The 18,944-nt window shown below is 39.5% G+C and overlaps 1 protein-coding gene across 5 annotated transcripts in view; it reads left to right on the top strand.

The window, feature by feature from the left end:
• ANKRD44 (ankyrin repeat domain 44) overlaps positions 1–18,944 on the top strand; it is a 319,460-nt gene that overhangs the window by 193,781 nt on the left and 106,735 nt on the right. For all 5 annotated transcript variants that reach the window (XM_078071145.1, XM_078071141.1, XM_078071144.1 and 2 more), the window contains exons 9-10: positions 4,413–4,491; positions 12,153–12,267. In XM_078071145.1, coding sequence (XP_077927271.1) covers positions 4,413–4,491; positions 12,153–12,267 — 194 coding nt within the window. The remainder of the gene's footprint in view (positions 1–4,412; positions 4,492–12,152; positions 12,268–18,944) is intronic.

Here is an 18,944-nt window from a genome sequence, read left to right as displayed (position 1 = left end):
AAAGAGCATATTGAAACATAACCAGTACCCACCCACATGTTCACTTTGTTTTCCTCTATCCTCACAAAATACTAAAAGTGATGTCTTCATGAGCAATTACAAGACAATGGAGAGAGAAGGAAGGATGTGTGTCCTGCGCACATTTTACAATCCTTCACTTTCCTTAGATTGACCATGGCCCTGTCTCTGACTTTGTAATGTTGGTTTAATTGTGATAAGTAATAAAGACACAATACTTTATACAATAATCCACTGAAGTTCACTTGTATTTTGCAAATAGGAAGAGCATGAGAAGATACAAAATAATTTTTCTTCTCCATTACAGACTACATTGTAATACCTGTAACATCCCAAACTCTTTCTAGAAGCGTTCAAAATGTTAAAGAAGGCACTAAATACATAGCTCTTCCAAATAATGCTTAGATGGATTTAGAAATTACCCTTCCCTGGTTGCCTACCTCCCAGTCACTAACATTCAGACTGCCCATGGTCTGAATTCTTTTCTGTCCCTGGGCCCTTAGGTGAGCAGGTGTAGACGTTGTAATAGACGTTGTAAATGGTGAACCATTTGAAAAATTGGACTACGTATGGCTTTTTTGCAAATTAGGGTTTTAGATTGCTCTTCCCTTGAATTAGGAGGCCCTTTTGGGCTTCTGACACATTTCCCCTAACCCCCTGCAGGCTGGCTCTCTTGCCTTCTAGTAAGGCCACTGAGCTGTGTGACTCCAGGAGGCCCATGCCACAGACAACACAATGCCTTCAAGTTCCTGGGTGGTAACAATGTCTTTGAGTTTAGGGAAGGTTTGGGGGATGTTGGAGGATGAGGAAAGAAGGCATTTGGTGTGGAAGACATGAATGGATTTCTGAGGAGAATGGTGGTGAAGGAAATTGAAACACTCCATTTAGTTCAAGGATTAATCTTCCTTGAAGGATGCTAAATTCTGCCCTGAAAGAGTACTGATATTCGTAAAATATTCTTAGTCTTTTTTGGTTTTCCTTCATGACCATGGCTGAGCCATGCCTAAATCAATAGAAGGGCTTCTTGCGTAATTAAAAAAACCTCAAAATAACAAAATTTTCCGAGCCCTAACTCTGATGGGAAAATGAGTCTAGAAATGGGAAGGAGACTAGAAATTAAGAAAAAATCTTATAAAAGCAAAGCTTTGAATAAATGGAAGAATTGAACATATCCTCTCCTTTGACAGTGCAATGAATATTTTATCCTTGTCTGAAGTTCTTAAAACAGCAGTAACAGCAAGTCCCCCCCATGTGACAAATTTCTCAGGCAGATAATGAAACTCAGTAGGATCCCTAGTCTCAACCTGAATATCCTGAGTTCTAACTAGTAAAGACTAAATAAAAAGTATTATCCTTTGACCTTCATTAGTTTCCAGTGGTTTTTTGAAATAGCAAGTTCCTTTTACATCCAAACCATGTAAGCACAACTGTTCCAAAATGGCTCCGTGATATTCTCAGTGCTTCCTGTTCCCACCTCCCCCACCTTCTGCCACTATATCCCTCAGGGGAAAAAATCAGCTCAGGACTGGACTCGGTGATAGGTGAACCCAGGCAAAGATAGATCTGATATAGCTGTCCTTTGTATTTTACCAAAATTTGGTTGTCTATTTATTTGTCCTTTTACCAAAGGCACAAACACTCCATGGGAGAAAAGGGTGTGGTGTTTGTACCCCTGAAATGGAACCAGCTTTGTAAACTGCACACCACAGAAACTGGTTACTTCTGCTTTGGCTCTCTGGCTACAATTTAGGTAGTTACTACCAAGTTGGTGGTTATTCCCTGGTAAAGCCTTTAAGCTATTTTCTAGACATGGAAAAGTGCTTAGCTAAATATTTATAAAGATATTATCTAAGCACTGAAATATTTATGGCTTTATATATATTTAACTAAATGCTAATTAGTTATGTTTTTGATTAAATTTAAGAGAAAATATTGGAGCAAAATTTAAAGAAATAGCACCACCTAGGGACAGGTTAATGTCAACTCGGCGATTTCTGTAATTGTGTCCCCTTTCTCTTGGTTGCTGCTCCTTTTCCTCTAAAAATACCATTTCAGTAAAGCTTCAAGCTTACTTCCATCTTCCTTTCTCAATCTTTTCTGACTCTGGTTATAATCATATTAGATGAGAAAAGATCCTATTTCCCCCCATCTACCTGATGACTTTTCACTATAAAGATTCGATGCACTTAACCATTCTGATTAACTCTTTCCTTGGCAAAGATTGTGCACAACTCCTTTCTTCCTTTCTAAGGAATAGACTTACAGGATATAATAAAAATTCTTCTGTTAAACCCGTGTTGTTTTATAAGCTGTTCCAGCCCCCTCAGTCTAAAGCAGTGGCTCCTAAACTTTAATGTGCTGTGCAGGTTAGAAATGGGGATCCCTTTATCCCAGTTCTGATTCAGTGGTCTGGGTTAGGGCACAGAACTCACATTTCTAACAAGAGCCCCAGGTGGCTTAGATGCAATTAGTCCTTGGTTCACTCTGAGAAGTACTTGTTCAAGTGATTATTTGTTCCCATTTTGAAGTTTTTAAAACAGAGTCATTTTTTAAATGTTTTTTAGGTTGCTATGTTTTCCTTTTTTTAAATTAAGATAGTTTCTTATTTGAATATAGTCGACATACAATGTTTTAGCTGTACAATATATTAGTTTCAGGTGTATAATATAGTGATTCACTTTCTCTAGACGTTGTGCTGAGCTCACCGCAAGTGTAGCTCTCATCTGTCACCGTACGAAGCTCTTGCAGGATCATTGACTCTATTCCCTATGCTATGCCTTTTATTCTCTGACTGGAAGCTTGTGTCTCCCTCTCCCCTTCACCCATGTTGCCTATCTCCCTATCCCCTTTCCTCTGGCAACTATCAGTTTCTTCTCTGTATTTTTGAATCTGTTTCTGTTTTTTGTTTTGTTTATTAATGTTTTATTTTTTAGATTCCACATATGCGTGAAATCATATGGTATTTGTTTTTCTCTGTCTGACTTATTTCACTTAGCATAATACCCTCCAGGTCCATCCATGTTGTCACAAATGGCAAGATCTCATCCTTTCCATGGCTGCATAATATTCCTCTGTGTGTGTGTGTGTGTGTGTGTGTACGCAATACATCTTCCATATCCATTCATCTGTCAATGGACACGTAGGTTGCTTCCACATCTCCGCTATTACAAGTAACACTGCAGTAAACGTAAGGGTGCATATATGTTTTCGAATTAGTGTTTTCATTTTCTTTGGGTAGATACCCGGTAGTGGAATTACTAGATCATATGGTATTTCTGTTTTTAAGTTTTTGAGGAACCTCCATACTGTTTTCCACGGTGGCTGTACCAGTTTGCATTCCCACCAACAATGCATTTTAAAGCACAGGTATATGGGTTTCATTACAAAAATAAACGTGCATTTTTGAAATCTCATATTTAACCTTAGACTTTGGAAAATGTTTCTCCTGAGAGTTAGAAAAATAATAGCTACATCTATTTCTTCCTTTTTTTTTTTTTCTTTTATTAACAGTACCTGAATGAAAGGATGCACTCTGTCTATGGGGGATACTTAATATTTTCTTTTGGGTATTACTATTTTTAGATGAAATTCTGTAAATGACTGTTTCTTAATAAATGTGTAGGACTTTAGTATTTGGTGTAATGATGATCAGTCTATAGATTCTATACATTTTTCATGTTTTGGCTTAATCTATATCAGGGAGTTCCATTATTTATATTTTAAATAATAAAGAGATGTATGAATTCAGCACATGCCCAGGGGATCATTAAAATGGCCATTTGCTAAACCATTGTATGTCTTAATCTTATGATTTCTAATGACTTAATTGAAGCAAGCGTTTCTGTTTTGGAACAACCAGAAGTGTCATTTTCTATGGAATCAGAATGCAGGGAGTGGTGGAATGCTTCAGGTCCATTTTGAGAGCTACAGTTATTCATAGCAGTTCAATCAACTTCAGGTTGGACAGGACCAAGCCAGTTAGCACATCATTTGTCTTTACTCGTATACTTCAGACAAAAGTTGAAAAAAAAAATGCCTTGAAACCATCTTCATCAGTAAATCACAAGAGAGAAAAAAGCATTTTGGATGATTGTGTCAGTTTGAAACAGGGTAGTTTAAAAATTGTCAGTGTAACTAGAAATTTCACATTTCTTCTCTAAAATAATTTTTACCTCTCTAAGCTTCTTTACAATGGGATGTTAGGAAGTAACTTGAGATATTATATATGCTTTTTCTTTTGCTTTCAAAATTATCTTTTACCTTTTTAAGTTTTTATTACACTTTTAAAAACATCTGAATTGACATTTTATTTTCAGGGCATTGATAGTAGTATCCATAGGGATGTTTCAGATTGACGTCACTGATCCATTGTTTCTCTCCCCCTCATTTTTTAGAGTAAAGATGGCAAAAGTCCACTGCATATGACAGCTGTCCATGGAAGGTTCACACGGTCACAAACCCTCATTCAGAATGGTAAGAGAGATCCTTCCACAGTGTTGTTATTTAGACAGTGTCCTGATCTGAGTGTGGCTGTCAGTTATCTGAACATGAAAGATGATGCTCTGTTTTAGATGACAGTCTGTTTTATTAAGCTTAGATTTACACCATCTTTTGATGCACTTTGCTAAAAGCTCTTTTTCAGACATATCATCACCATCCAGCTTAGGAGTGAGAACATCAAGCCACTGTTCCTCAGTTAATTCCTAGTCAGTCAAAGAACATATGATTTTGAAACTGGAAATGATGTACTTATATAGGCTTAAGGTCCTGCACTTTTCACTCTGAAACTAATACAGATAACTGTCATACATTTTCTAGCAGCAAATCTGAATTATTTTTAAGCTTTAGAATTCACCATAGTTTCCTAAGTTAAAACTCTTTAAGCTACTTGGGCAAAGGTAGGAAAAACAAGGTGAGTCAGAGGAAAAGCAGTTAAGTGCATGATATAAAAGATGATAAAGTCACAGGCTTGATAGAGACCTTGGAAAGTCACATAATCTAGTAATTTTCCAGGCTCACAACAAAGGTATACTTGAACCACTGGGTTGTCTCTGTAGCCAAAGTACTAGGGAGTATCACTTCATATTATGGTTCCTAATGCTATTATGGGTCACGGCCAGCATCTGTGAGGGGATTGACCTTGACCACACAACTACTGCTTTCTTAGCAAATCTTAGAGACAATTAAAAAAAAAATAACAGGTTTAGTCCAGATTTTATGCTGACATTTCAAGTTCAGCAATTCCTAAACTATCTTTAGTTGACCCACATTTGTACTTCTCAAAATTCTGGCATTAGTCAATTTCTTGGACCTGTCTTTTTCTCATCTATAAGAATTTTGGATGAATTGTTAGTGATACTATGTTACATCCTCGGCACTCAAGTCATAAAACCAAAAAGTTACTTGACATGTGGATGGAAGATCAGCCAGGGAAATTATGCTTAGGAAGCAAAATTTCTGCAGCAAAGCAAAGGAAATTTATAAGCATTTCAGTGTAACTATAGGAGACAATAAATCCTGACAAGTTTCCAATGAGCAAAGGAAGGTAAAATGAAAATTAACTGCACAACAACCATTAATTCTAATTTGAAATATGTGGAATGTCTTTGACATTCACTTTATTGAAGGGGACACTTTAATTATTTTGTTTTGCTTGAAGTAAACAAAGGGAGATGGGGAGTGACCCTAGAGTCTCTCCTTCTCACACTCTCCTTCTCACACTTTTCTCATCCAGTGTATTTCTCAACTGCTTTTTTTTTTTTTCCAGAAAGTGTCCACTGGCTGAAAAATAAATAAAACTAGGGAGATATTTGGTATCCATTTTTAAAAATATAGTGTGAATGTAATCAGTGGGCCTTATCTCTGATCAGAGAAAGAGCAAGTTTTCTCCTTGTAAGCACTGCCTTCCCACAGGTCCGTCCCTGTGGCCAGACCATCCTGGCCATCTCCTTTGAATCAAGGCCATGACCCATCTCCGCATGTAATGCTAGTGTGCTGACAACAGTCTGGAGATGCTGCTGGCTGCTTTGACCTCTCCAAAAGCCATGCCTGTGGACCGGAAAGACTCCCATGCCCTCTCTGGACATCGCTGTAGACTTACGAGTTGGGATGAGATCTGAAAGAGAACCCATCTCTTGTCCTCAGTGATCAAGGAGCTTGTTTCAGAGCATTCTTGGCTGACCTGGCATCTTGCTGGTGGCTCAGGTGGGGTCCAGGGGCCCAAAATGATGAGCTATAGTGGCTATAATATATAGCCCATTATATATAATGATAAAGCTAACATTGATTGAGTGTTCACCCTGTGCCAGGCATTTGGGTAAGCACTCCACATAAACCCATGAGAAAGAGGTGCTATTGTCATCTCCATTTCAAAGATGGGGAAAGTGATGGAGGTTGTCGCTTCCATCAGGATACATGGCAGGTATGTTGAGGAACAGGGATTGAAACACAGCTAGTCTAACATCAGAGACTGAAATTTCAACCACTACCCTTACAAATGCATTCTTTGGATGAACAATGGCATGTTAAAAAAAATTTTTTTTCAAAAGATTTATTTATTGGTCAGAGAGAGAGAGAGAGAGAGAGAGCACACAAGCAGGGGGAGTGGCAGGGAGAGGGAGAAGCAGGCTCTCCGCTGAGCAGGGAGCTCGATGCAGGGCTCGATCCCAGGACCCTGGGATCATGACCTGAGCCGAAGGCAGACGCTTAACCGTCTGAGCCACCCAGGCGCCCCTAAAAAATGTTTTTTAACTTGAATTTTATTTACTTTAAGAGTCACTTATATCTAGAGTAGAGTCACCCCTGTAGAAGGATGATTTGGCATTCTCTTCTCTCAGCTGACAATTCTTTGCATTCATTACGTGTGAGAACTGTGAGTTCTTCCATTTGACATTTCAAAAAATGCCCTTAGGGAGAAGAATAGGAAGCTCCTTTCTTTCCTCCTGTTTGTTGGCTTCCTTCTGGGAAAAATCCAGAGGCTCACATCCCCAGACCTGGTGTGTGTCCTCCAGAGTGGGTCACTGCACAACAGGACCCTGAACGCCGGTCCCACGTGGGGACATCGGTTGGCTCCCTAAACCAACAGAGCATGCTACTGAGGAACATTCTTTGTATTTATTTGTGAAATCACCCTGGTGTTTGGACTTTGTATGACATTTCTCTGCTTCCCTGACTGTTCTCTATTCTGGGTTATTCTTCATAATAACTTTTTCCAGAATCATTCAGTATTGGTAAGACAATTGCCAAAAAAGAACAAAAAAAGAAAGAAACAAAAAACCAACACACACACACACACACACACACACACACCTCTTTTATTTTTGTAGATAGTGAGCAAAGACTGCCTCTGCTGTTCAGTCACGTTGTTTGTTGTCTGAAGCTGGGTTGTCGCAGCCAGAGAGGGAAAGAACTGAATGAAGAAACAACGTGATGGCAGAAGGCATTTGATCCAGCCATTTGCACTAGGCCACCGCCTCAGATGCTGTCCAGCAGGTTACAAGAGTTCAAAAATGATGTTTTCTTCACAGAAGCTTTAAAAATAGAGTTTGAAAAGGAAGAGTCCAGTGATAGGTTAGGATGATTCAGTGTGAGATTTTTGACCTTTTGGCTCACGAATCTTCCGAGGCAATTTAATAAGATGACCATTTTTGTTTGTGCAGGAAAAACTAACTTCACATGAATGCTTACATAATGCTGCATAAATTATCCCTTCTGACATGCTTTGCATTCTTCTAAACTCATAAATGTTAATTTCCCTCATTAATTGTCAATAATCAATTAGTATCATTTGACTTGCAAGCTTCAAATGAGTAGTAAAGATATTTAATTTGCATGCCAGGCAAATCTTAAAGATTTTCAAGTGAAAATGGAAAGGTTTGGGGAATAACTATAAAATAGAAATTCATTCATCTAGAGGTTCTACTTTTTTTTAAAAAAGATTTTATTTATTTATTTGACAGAGATATATAGAGAGAGCACAAGTAGGCAGAGCGGCAGGCAGAGGGAGAGGGAGAAGCAGGCTGTCCGCTGAGCAGGAAGCCTGACACGGGACTCGATCCCAGGACTCTGGGATCATGACCTGAGCCGAAGGCAGCCGCTTAACCGACTGAGCCACCCAGGTGCCCTAGAGGTCCTACTTTAATATAAAACATATTTCTGAATAACAAATTCAGTCTCTCTTTTATTTTTCCACTAGTTATGATGTTTCTCTGAAATATATTTTAAGTGACAACAAAAGCATATGTTGAAGATAATTAAATATATTTTTACAGTTTTAAACTGACTTATGAGGGGCGCCTGGGTGACTCAGTTCGGTTCAGCATCTGACTCTTGATTTCGGCTCAGGTCGTGATCTCAGGGTCGTGGGTTCAAGTCCCTGTTTCGGGGGAGCCCTGCATTAGGCTCTGCACTGGGCATGGAGCCTGCTTAAGATTCTCTCCCTCTCTCTCTGTCCCTCTCCCCATTTGCACGCTCTCTCTCTCTCTCTCTAAAAACAAACAAATAAATAAATAAAATGTTAAACTGACTTATGAAATAGTAGTAACAACAAGAAGAAACTTTATTAGTTCAACCCCTTACCCTTTCCAACATTTTTCACTCTTTTCTTTCCCTACCCAATTTTTGGCATATTTGGGGCTGATAAACATAGAGGTTCTAACACTTCTTAAGAAGGTTTGGTGCCTCTTGACTGGGAAGGACATGTAGTGTTACAGTGTTTGTCCAGGGCAGAGGTTTCCCTGGAGTCTGGGGATCTGCCTCCCACATCTCCCAGGATCAGTCCTGGGGGTGGACCATTTAGGCCAACCACTGTGGGCAGTTCGTAGACAGATACATGGACCCTGGATTATTCTGCAGTATCCATGGAGACAGTATTGCAAATAGTTTACGTGTGTCAGTTTCTTTATTGTCAGGATGTGGGGGAAGCCTTTCTAATCTCAATGCAAAATCTAAATATAATAATAGAAAAGGTATGAATTCCAAAAATAGGTTTTTTTCAGACTACAAGAACAAAGAAAAATGAAGATGTAGGGGGGAAATATTTGTAATATGTATTACTGATAAATGGTGAATCTCCTAAATATTTTAAGAGCCCTTGAAAATCAAGGAATAAAAGACCACACACACACACAAACACACACACAAACACACACACACACACACAGAAAAGTGGTCATGAACAAATAGTGCATGGAAAAAGATAAACAAGTAGTCCTTCAGTATATTAAAAGATGCTCAATTTCCTTAATATGAGAAATGCAAATGAAAACTATACTGAAATATTACTCTCACCTATCACATGGCCGGTATTCAAAGGCTTGACTAGGCTGTGAGGAAAACACACTCTCATACATTGCTCATGTGAGCAGCAAAATGGCACAGGACCTATAGGAGGAAATGTGGCAAAATTGAACAAAACCACATACTCATTTCTTTGACCTAGAAATCCCCTTTCTAGGAATTTACCCTGAAGATACACTCAACAGATAGGAAACAATATATGCATGAGGTTATTCACTGCAGCATTCCTGATGATAGCAAAATGATATTTACTACCTAAATGCTTATCCATACCAGACTGGTGTACTTAACTAGTATCTCCATGCAATGGAAAGCAGTAAAGCTGTACAAAAATGAAGAAGACCTCCAAGAAGTGATTTTTAGGAGTGAATTCCAGGATATATTGTTAAATTAAAAAAGAAAAAGAAAGCAGGGTAGTTTGTGTGTTTATTTTTAAAAGATTATTTATTTATTTGTCAGAGAGAGAGAGAGCGAGCACGCACAAGCAGGGAGAGTGGCAGGCAGATGGAGAGGGAGAAGCAGGCTTCCCATTGAGCAGGGAGCCTGATGGGGGACTCGATCCCAAGATCCTGGCATCACGACCTGAGCTGAAGGCAGACGCTGAACCGACTGAGCCACCCAGACATCCCACTGTGTGTTTATTTTTACAAAGAGAAACACAGAAAGCATATACCAAAACTAATGAAAATGATTACTGTAGAATGTGGTTGAGAACGAAGTAGAAGGGATGGAAATGAGAGTGAGCCTTAAAAATATATATATAATTTTGACTTCTGAGACATGTGAATTTTTTACATATTAATAAAATAAAGCCAAAAGCTGGTAAAAAATTTGAAAACAAACAGAATCAAACGAATCTCAACTATGTATCCAGTTAATAATACAAGAATACAGAATAAAGAATTCAGGTAACTTTTGAACAAAGTACTCCCCATTTATGCTAAAATCCTTGCTGGAAAATTTGTTGGGAAATAGGATATTTGCATAGCCTCAAAGTACCACCCACAAGTTGTTTGTTAATTACAAAAGGGAAAAGACATTTGCAATGGCAAGTGCTGGTGGGCATCACCTTAACTAAATAATCAAGCCCCTTTTCTTATTGTGGTAAAATATATATAACATAAAAAGTTGCTGTTTTAACTGTATTTAAGTGTACAGTTCACTGGCACTAAGTACACTCTCATTTTGTGTAAACAACACCACTGGTCAATTCTAGAACTTTTTCATCTTCTGAAACTGAAACTGTACGCGTTGCAAGTTATCAAAATTGGCATCATCTGGTGGACTAACCTGACCTTATGTGTATGTCGTGGAGAGGCAGTGGGACGTGCACATCAGCTCTGCGGTAGTCTTGCCAAAATGTTCTGAATCGAATAGAGGAAGTAATCAGACAACTCTAGAATGCAGGACATTCCACCCCACTCCTGGCTTGACCTCCAAAGATATCAATGACATGAGACATGGATGGATGGATAGATACATAGATAGAGAAAAGGCATGAGGATTATTTTAGATTAAAGGAAACTAAAGGGACATGACAAACCAAATGGTAGCAGAATCTTTTGTTGGGTCCTGGATTTAAAAAACTAACAGCCATGGTGCATATTTTGGGGATAATTGGAGAAATTGGAATATGTTGTATATTACATAAAATTATGATATCAACATTAAATTTCTTTTTTTAAAAGATTTTATTTATTTATTTGACAGAGAGAGAGACACAGCAAGAGAGGGAACACAAGGAGGGGGAGTGGGAGAGGGAGAAGCAGGCTTCCCGCTGAGCAGGGAGCCTGATGGGGGCTCGATCCCAGGACCCTGGGATCATCACCTGAGCTGAAGGCAGACGCTTAACAACTGAGCCACCCGGGCGCCCCTAAATTTCTTGAGTATACTAATAGAATTGTAGTTAGGTGGGAGAATGTCTTTGTTCTTAGGGGTAAAATGTCATGATGTCTAACTTATTTTTAAATGGTTAAATAGACCAGGGCACCTGCGTGGTTCATTCGGTTAAGCGTCTGCCTTTAGCCTAGGTCATGATCCCAGGGTCTTGGGATCGAGTCTTGCATTGGGCTCCTTGCTCAGCAGGAACCCTGCTTCTCCCTCTGCCTGCAGCTCCCCCTGCTTGTGCCCTCTCACTCTCTCTCTGACAAATAAATAAAAAAAACTTTTTAAAAGTGGTTAAATAGACCAACTGTATTTATATATATATTTATGAAAAGGGGAGAGAAAGAAAGAAATGTAGTAAAATAAAAAGTTGGGAAAAAGAAGTAAAATAAGACAAAATAAGATGAAAATACTATATAATTAAAAGGACTGTTGATTAATATGGTAGTTTTTATAAATATAGATATTTCCAGTTCATAGTTATATATTTACTCATTTTACTCATATTTTAAACCAAATAATCAAACTACATAAAGTATTTTCTTGAACTTTCTATTCTCTTTGGTTCTGATGCTTTAGTATAAAGTTTATGTAGGTCTTTAATCAAGCAGGTAAAATTAAAATTGGGTGTATCTTCAGAATTACATTTTATGGGATTTGATAACTTTGTCCCTTCAGAGCAGGAATTTAGTTGTGAGATTTTAGATCCTTAAATAAGACAATATGGAAAGACTTCTCAAAAGCATTTCTAATAGACTTCGCTCTATGCAGACTTACTACTACTACTTCAGATGGTGCCCTGTCCCCTGGAAAGGCATTCTTGTACTTGGATCAGAGATGTACAGAGAGGGGGAAGAAGTCAACATTCGGACAACATGAGAGACTGGCATAGAATGTAGTATCTGAATCCGCCGGAATCCTTATGTTATCCTGTATTAAAACATCTCTTTCAGGCGGTGAAATTGACTGTGTGGATAAGGATGGCAACACTCCTCTCCATGTGGCTGCAAGATACGGTCATGAGCTTTTGATTAACACCTTAATAACCAGCGGAGCTGACACAGCCAAGTAGGTTACTGCAAAAATACGGTAGAATAATTGCCACATGTGGGAATACTGCCAAGGGGATCTGCCATGTAGTAGACAGTTTCCATTAATCTAGGTTAAGGTGGATCTGTACCGTTATGCTAAATACAAATTAAATTTGCACTAAATTAAGTGACTTTTAATGACAGATGCAAGGAAGAACCAATTTTATTTTCAGCTATATTAGAAAGAGGACTATTCCAGTGGTTTTAATTAAGGAGACTTGAACTCTATTCCTAACTCTACTTTCTAATATTCTGTTCTTTCCAGTGTTCAGTATTGGTTAAGCAGGAAGAATAAGACATAATTGGGCAAATTCAGAATTTATTCAGGGTGCTTGCTCAGTTTTGATGATAGAAGAAGGGGGTACCGCTGAGTAAATCTGCTACATAGAGAAGGGGGACTGACTTCATTTTACACTTCAATTCCACAAGAATATAAGCATTTGAACAAGTCAGTCATAGTGCTAGGTGCTATGGGAAATTTCAGAAATAAGTCACCTGGTCGGTACCTTTAAGGAGCTAATAATTTTGTTAGAGGCCCAAGGCCCTCTTAAGACAAAGAACCATGCAAGACAGTATATACTAAAATATAAAATAAATATATAAATATCTATATAAATATAAATAAAATCCTAAATGAGGCAGGACTTAAGTGGCAAAGCATTCAGGGTAGACAGTATATGCCATTGAGTGTAGACAGGAGAGAGCTCAAAGGTGGCCAGAGTTTCCAGAAAAGCCTTCAAGCAGAAGGTGAGTTTTAGGCAGGCTTTGAAGGATGACAATTACTTGAGTAGAGCAGGGGTGGCAGACATCCTGAGCAGGGAGGAAAGCAGGAACAAGAGTTGAAAGAGTACAATTCCAGGACGCTCTGCCCTGGGCAGTATCATGGGTGGTTGGGAGCTCAGGCTTTCATGGGCACTACATGGGCTCCAATCTAAGCTACCTTGCCTGTGAGCTGTGTGACCTTGAGCCTGTTGCTAAAGCTCTCTGTGCTTCGGTTTCCTCATTTCAAAAATGGGAGTAATAACAGTACTTGCCCATAGGCGTGTTATGAGGATTAAAGGATTTAATTACTAGTAAAGCTCTCTGGTATAGGTAAAGATCAATGTATGAGTTCTATAAATTATTGCCTAACATTATTAAACAAGATAATCCATGTTAAAAGCTCTTTGAAGAATGCCTACCACAGAGGACGCTATCAACAACTATTATTTTATTACTTAATAATATGTAGTAGAACCAAATTCAAGAGAGCCGTAAATAACTGAATAAAGAGTGTAGCTTTGATCACAGAGACTGTGGGTAGTAAAAACTAAGTTTTCAGGAGAACAATATAAGAGCACTGTAGCATTAGGAATTCTATTTTATTTGCCAAGGTTGTGCAACAGAATTGAAAATCTTGCTTGAGAATAAGCCAAAATTTAAATGGTCCATGGAAGGCCCTGGTGGGTTCCAGCAACCTCCTAGGGCCCCAGTCTAGTGGCAGGAACAAGATCCAGAGCAGACGATTCAAGTACTGCGAGGTTTGTACCACACTGTGGGAACATTCAGGGAGACACTGACTCTGTGGGTTTCACAAAAGAGGTGACATTTCAGCAAAAAGAAGGATGGGTAGGAGTTTGTCCAGTAAACAAAACTGTGTGAGGTAAAAAAGATAGAGGGAAAGCAAGGAAGGACATTCCAGGAAGAGAGAACAGTATTTACAAAGGCACAAACATGTGAATGTGTTGAAAGCAGATTGCCAAGCCTGGATCATCTGATGTGTGTGGAGAAATGGAAAGAAATGAGGTGGGAAGGCAGGAAGAGCCACATCATGAAGGACCTTGCATGTCCCGCTAAGGAGTTGAATTCTGTTCTGAGGCACTTGGAAGCTGTTAAAGAATTATAAGTGGATGTAGGGAACGTTGTGTCTCATGATCCCATTTGTGGGTGAGAAAGATCACTCTGACAATAGCCCACACGTGGGGGAGGTGGTCCAGACCAGGGACATGTGGTGGCCTCTTGCAAATGTCCAGGGAGGAGAAGATGAGGACTTGGACTCAGGACCAGGCTGGGGGTGGAAAGAGAGGGTCACGCTGACAAACAGTAAGAGCAGTGGGCTGTCTCCTTTCAGAAGAAAGGAATCCACTTACAGTCAAAGAACCTTTTTGACTGGGCTATTGCAAGTTAAAAGAAGCATCTCAGTCTTGTGGAAAGAGCACTGTCCTAAGATTCAGGGAGCTCTTACTGGATTCTGAGTTCCCCACCAGATCATGGCTACTCAAAGCCAGAGATCATAAATGCTCTGCGTTCATTAAGCAGGAGTCAAATATCTAGGCACATCCACTTCACCGGTGATATGTTAATATTTTCAGTGGTAGTTTTCTTTCAACTCAGGGCCACTTGGGGAGTTTTAACCAAACATCCATGAATTTCTTTCGTTTTTTTTTTTTTAAGATTTTATTTACTTATTTGACAGAGAGATAGAGAGAGCGGCAGGCAGAGGGAGAGGGAGAAGCAGGCTCTCCACTGAGCAGGAAGCCTGACGCGGGACTCGATCCCAGGACTCTGGGATCATGACCTGAGCTGAAGGCAGCCGCCCAACGGACTAAGCCACCCAGGCGCCCCAAACAACCACGAATTTCTGATTTTCTTTCAGATTTGGATCCACTTGAGTGAGAAATGGGGCCCACTACTTACTTAAAATTTCCCTAAACACATTTGCTCAGTAAGCACAAGGTTCATTTCTTTGTAATTATTTTGCCTTCAGTTTATGCGAGCACACAACATGTGGCAAAAGTGCCTTAGAGATGGCATTGTTGTTCAAGTAGCCTTTCCTTCCACTGCCTGTGCCGTGTCCTGGGGATGCCACGAGGCAAACATTGTCCCAGCCTCAAGGAGCCACATCTGGTTATGTCACAGCGTATCTGGGGATAAGAATGCTCCCTGCAGTAAACAGTGGTTCATTAGGCCGCACTCACGCACGCACGTGTGTGTGTGTGTGTGTGTGTGTGTGTTTGTGTGTGTGTGTGTGTGTGTGTAGTACATGGGGAGGGAAATCACCTGAGGGGAAATGTCAAGATGGGGGAAGGAAAGTTGGAGAAGATTAACTTTGCTAAGAGCCCTCAGAAAATCACTGTTCTCTGGGTTTCTTGTAGATCCACGTGGAGTAGCTTACTAAAGGGGAGAAAAGTAGGACTTTTCCCTCTATTAATAAGTAAACAAATAGCATTTATGAAAATAACCCATCCTCATTCATTAACAATATGACCAAATATATTTTAAAAGATCTCTATATGACAAGTGTTATGGTCATTACTTTCTTATGAATTTGTTTGAATCTCATTCTCGGGCCTGATGAAATGTTTTTGATATTCTTCTTCCTTCTCTGGGCTTTAAGTCAGAGCACTTTCTGCAGCTTCTCAGTGCTCATGCAACTTTATGTGGTGCCAAAGCCCTCTGGTTTTTTTTCTTTAACTTTTTTTAGGTTTGAGACACTTGTCTCTGGGATTTTAATGTCTTCTACCTTACTGATTCTGCCTCAACTGCAGCAAAATGAGGGGTATTATAGTTATGCAGGTAACTAGTTCTGCCATCTGTTCATTCACTAAATGTTCGCTGAAGGTCTGTGACGTCTCACCCGCTGCATCAGCTTCTGGGGGCAGCGTTAGCTTCTGGGGGCTGCGTCAGCTTCTGGGGTTGTAGGAGTCCCTGCCCTCAAGGAATTTATAATTCACCGGGGGCAAGAATTAAACAAGCAGTTATAATCATGCATGCAAAGTGTGATGCAAGAATCACTGGGTACCACCGGATACAGAACGTATGTTGGACATAGCAGGGCTGGGGCGGGGGGGGCTTCTGGGAAGAGCAGTGCTTAATGGAGACTGCAGGGTTAATAGCAATTAGTTAGGTCGTGGTACTGAGAGACTTGCAGATCCCAGGTATAGACTTAAGTTATTTTTATTAGAGTGTTACTTGAATATGTATAAATGTGAAACTCGATAGAGACTCCTTAGGGTTTGCCTCTCCTATATCAGTAAGTCAAAAAAAAAAAAATTATGGCATACATGCAAACAGCAGTCAGTGTTCCCAGGTTAACAGTAGCAGCAGACATTTATGAGTGCTTACCTGTGCTAGGCACTAACTCTCAGGAATTATATTTAATTGTCACAGCGACCCCGTGGGTGAGTGACACGATGATCGCCATCTTATAAGTGAAGTAAGTGAGGCACAGAGAGGTTCACTTACTTGCCTGAGGTCACAGAGCTTCTGAGGGGGTGGAAATGAGGCTCCATCCTCGGCCATCTGGATCTGGAGGCGAGGCTCCTCAGCGAGAGGCTTGCTGCCTCTCTATATAGTGGATGGTGCGATAGTGCACCGTTTGCCAAAACTAAATCACCATTTTCGTGGGGTTATTGTCCTGGTGGCCGAGCTGCTGTCTTGTTCGAGGTCAGTGCATGCTGCAGGACTGGAAGTTCTGCAGTGGCTTCGACACAAGAGAGGGCCAGTGGGCTCATCACAGAGCACAAATGCCAACTACTGCCGAATTCGGTGCATCTAGAAGGCTAAGCATACTGCATTGTCACTGGCCCTTCCCAGCTTCAGGCATCGTTTGTCTGTTACGTCCACCTTTTTTGTGTTCTTATTGGCCCCTGCCAATTTACAAGGAGTTCCGCATGACACCAGTGTGATCCCAAGTACAGACACGAGCGCTGACATACGGCAGAAGTCTGTCATGAGAAGGTGGTTGTTGAGATGAGCCAAAATATGCTTTTATACCACTTGCTTTAGGTTATCATCAAAAGGAAAAGACAGTTTAGAAATTCCCACAGAGAACTCTTGAAAGCCCGAAGGTATTTCCAGTGGCCCCCAGAGATGCACTAACTAGTTTGAGAAAGGCTATGAGAAGCTGGGCAGAAAAATGAGTTTCTTGTACCAAACAAAGCCTGGGGCAGGATAGAGCCTTGGCTTCTCCAGGAGGAAGGGGCAGAAGTCCACTGAGTCTAGAATACTGGTTGATTAAGCAACAGCTAGATCCAGAAGTGGCTTGTAAGCCACATTAGAGTGTTTGGTCTTGACTCAAAAGAAACCACTGAAAGTGTCAGTAGGTTGCAAACAGCAAGGACCAGCCTCATTGTTGTCAGTTATACCCAAATGCCTCTAACTTAGGGGTGTGTGATACTCAGAATGACATAGATAAAATTAATAGGAAACTGACCTTTTGATTTGGGTTGATCAGTCAAGTAAGAATCATAAAATCATTTGATGACCAAAAATCATCAAATGTGTTCATCTCACCTGCTCAGTGGACAAAACTAAACCAATCCACCTTCCCTAGAAGACTTGTGAGATAAGTACTATAAAGAATTTTGAAATGTAGAAAGATAGAAATGCTAACAGATCACAATTTATTCTTGGCTTTTTAAGAATCACAAAGCTGATTTTAAGGAATCACAGCCTGATTACAACTTCAAAACTTACAGACTGCTGATTATGCAACTAAGCTAATAATAATTTCAAGGGCAGTACTAATACTAACTTGTATGGTAAAGGCTTATCATGGTCCAGACCTTCTGTTAGCACCTGGGTGCATTATTAATTAGTTCTTATAATTGCTCTGTAAGATGACACTGTTTTGATCTTTATTTTCTGGATGAGGGAACCATTACATACTTGCCAAAGATCAAATAGCTAGCAAGTGTCAAAATTAGGACTCAAACCCAAGATTTCTGACCCCATCACCTTAACTCAGTGTTTTTTTAGCATACAGCCTCAGAGAAGGCTCTAGAAAGCATTGGAGGTGGGAAGGAACAGCCCTCTCTGATGCCAAGGGGAAAGCTTAAAAGAACTGATGTTCTAATAGTGCACAAGCCCTTTCCTTACCTCTGATAGCTGTCTACAATTTATTCTGACTTCATTTATTCTGAAATAACTGGGATAACTGAAATAACCAGCTAACAGCTAAATATAGAAATAGCTAATACAAATGTGTCCCATTAATTTTATGACTGGTCAAATGTAGCATTTTAGCTGGAATTGGTCTCCTCTTTCCTGTAATTTATGCATTGTTAAGTTTAGTGTTATCTGACGTCTTTATTTCTTGATCTTCTTTGATGTATAAAATAAGATAAAATAAGAGTGATGCTTCTTATTTGCCTAAGACAGCCAAACCCTAATTTTCCCGCTCAAGGTTTTATGACTCTTCCTTTATAAGCAGTCTTACTTTATAATAATAAAGGAGTAATTTTATTTTGAAATACATGAATCATTTCTGAAGTGATTCAGAGATTCTGAATTTGACTTTTATTTTCTTTCCAATCTCAGCCTGATACTTAGTTTTCCTGTTTGAACCATAGTATCATATTCAAGTTCAAATGCCAGTGGTACTTGAGTCTAAATTAATATGTTTTCAAACCTACATTGAGGTAGTGATTTTTTATTAACTATGGAATAAAATATATATATCAAACAGAATTTTGCTAGACCTTTTAGAATAGTTTTACCCCCTTCTCAAGTTTATAAGTAACAGAAACAGAAGAGAGAATTAGCTAATGTAGAGTATGATGAATTACCTGAATATAATGATGTTAAGTGGCAAAGTTGATTAGAAATATTAATAATGAAGTTTATGGAATATGTTACAATGCTGTTGCTGTTATACTATCACTTACACTTTTT

Source organism: Halichoerus grypus, chromosome 4, assembly GCF_964656455.1.
Source record: "Halichoerus grypus chromosome 4, mHalGry1.hap1.1, whole genome shotgun sequence".
Lineage (NCBI taxonomy): Eukaryota > Metazoa > Chordata > Mammalia > Carnivora > Phocidae > Halichoerus > Halichoerus grypus.
Note: the sequence above shows the minus strand (reverse complement) of the source record. Positions and strands in the feature narration are given on the sequence as shown.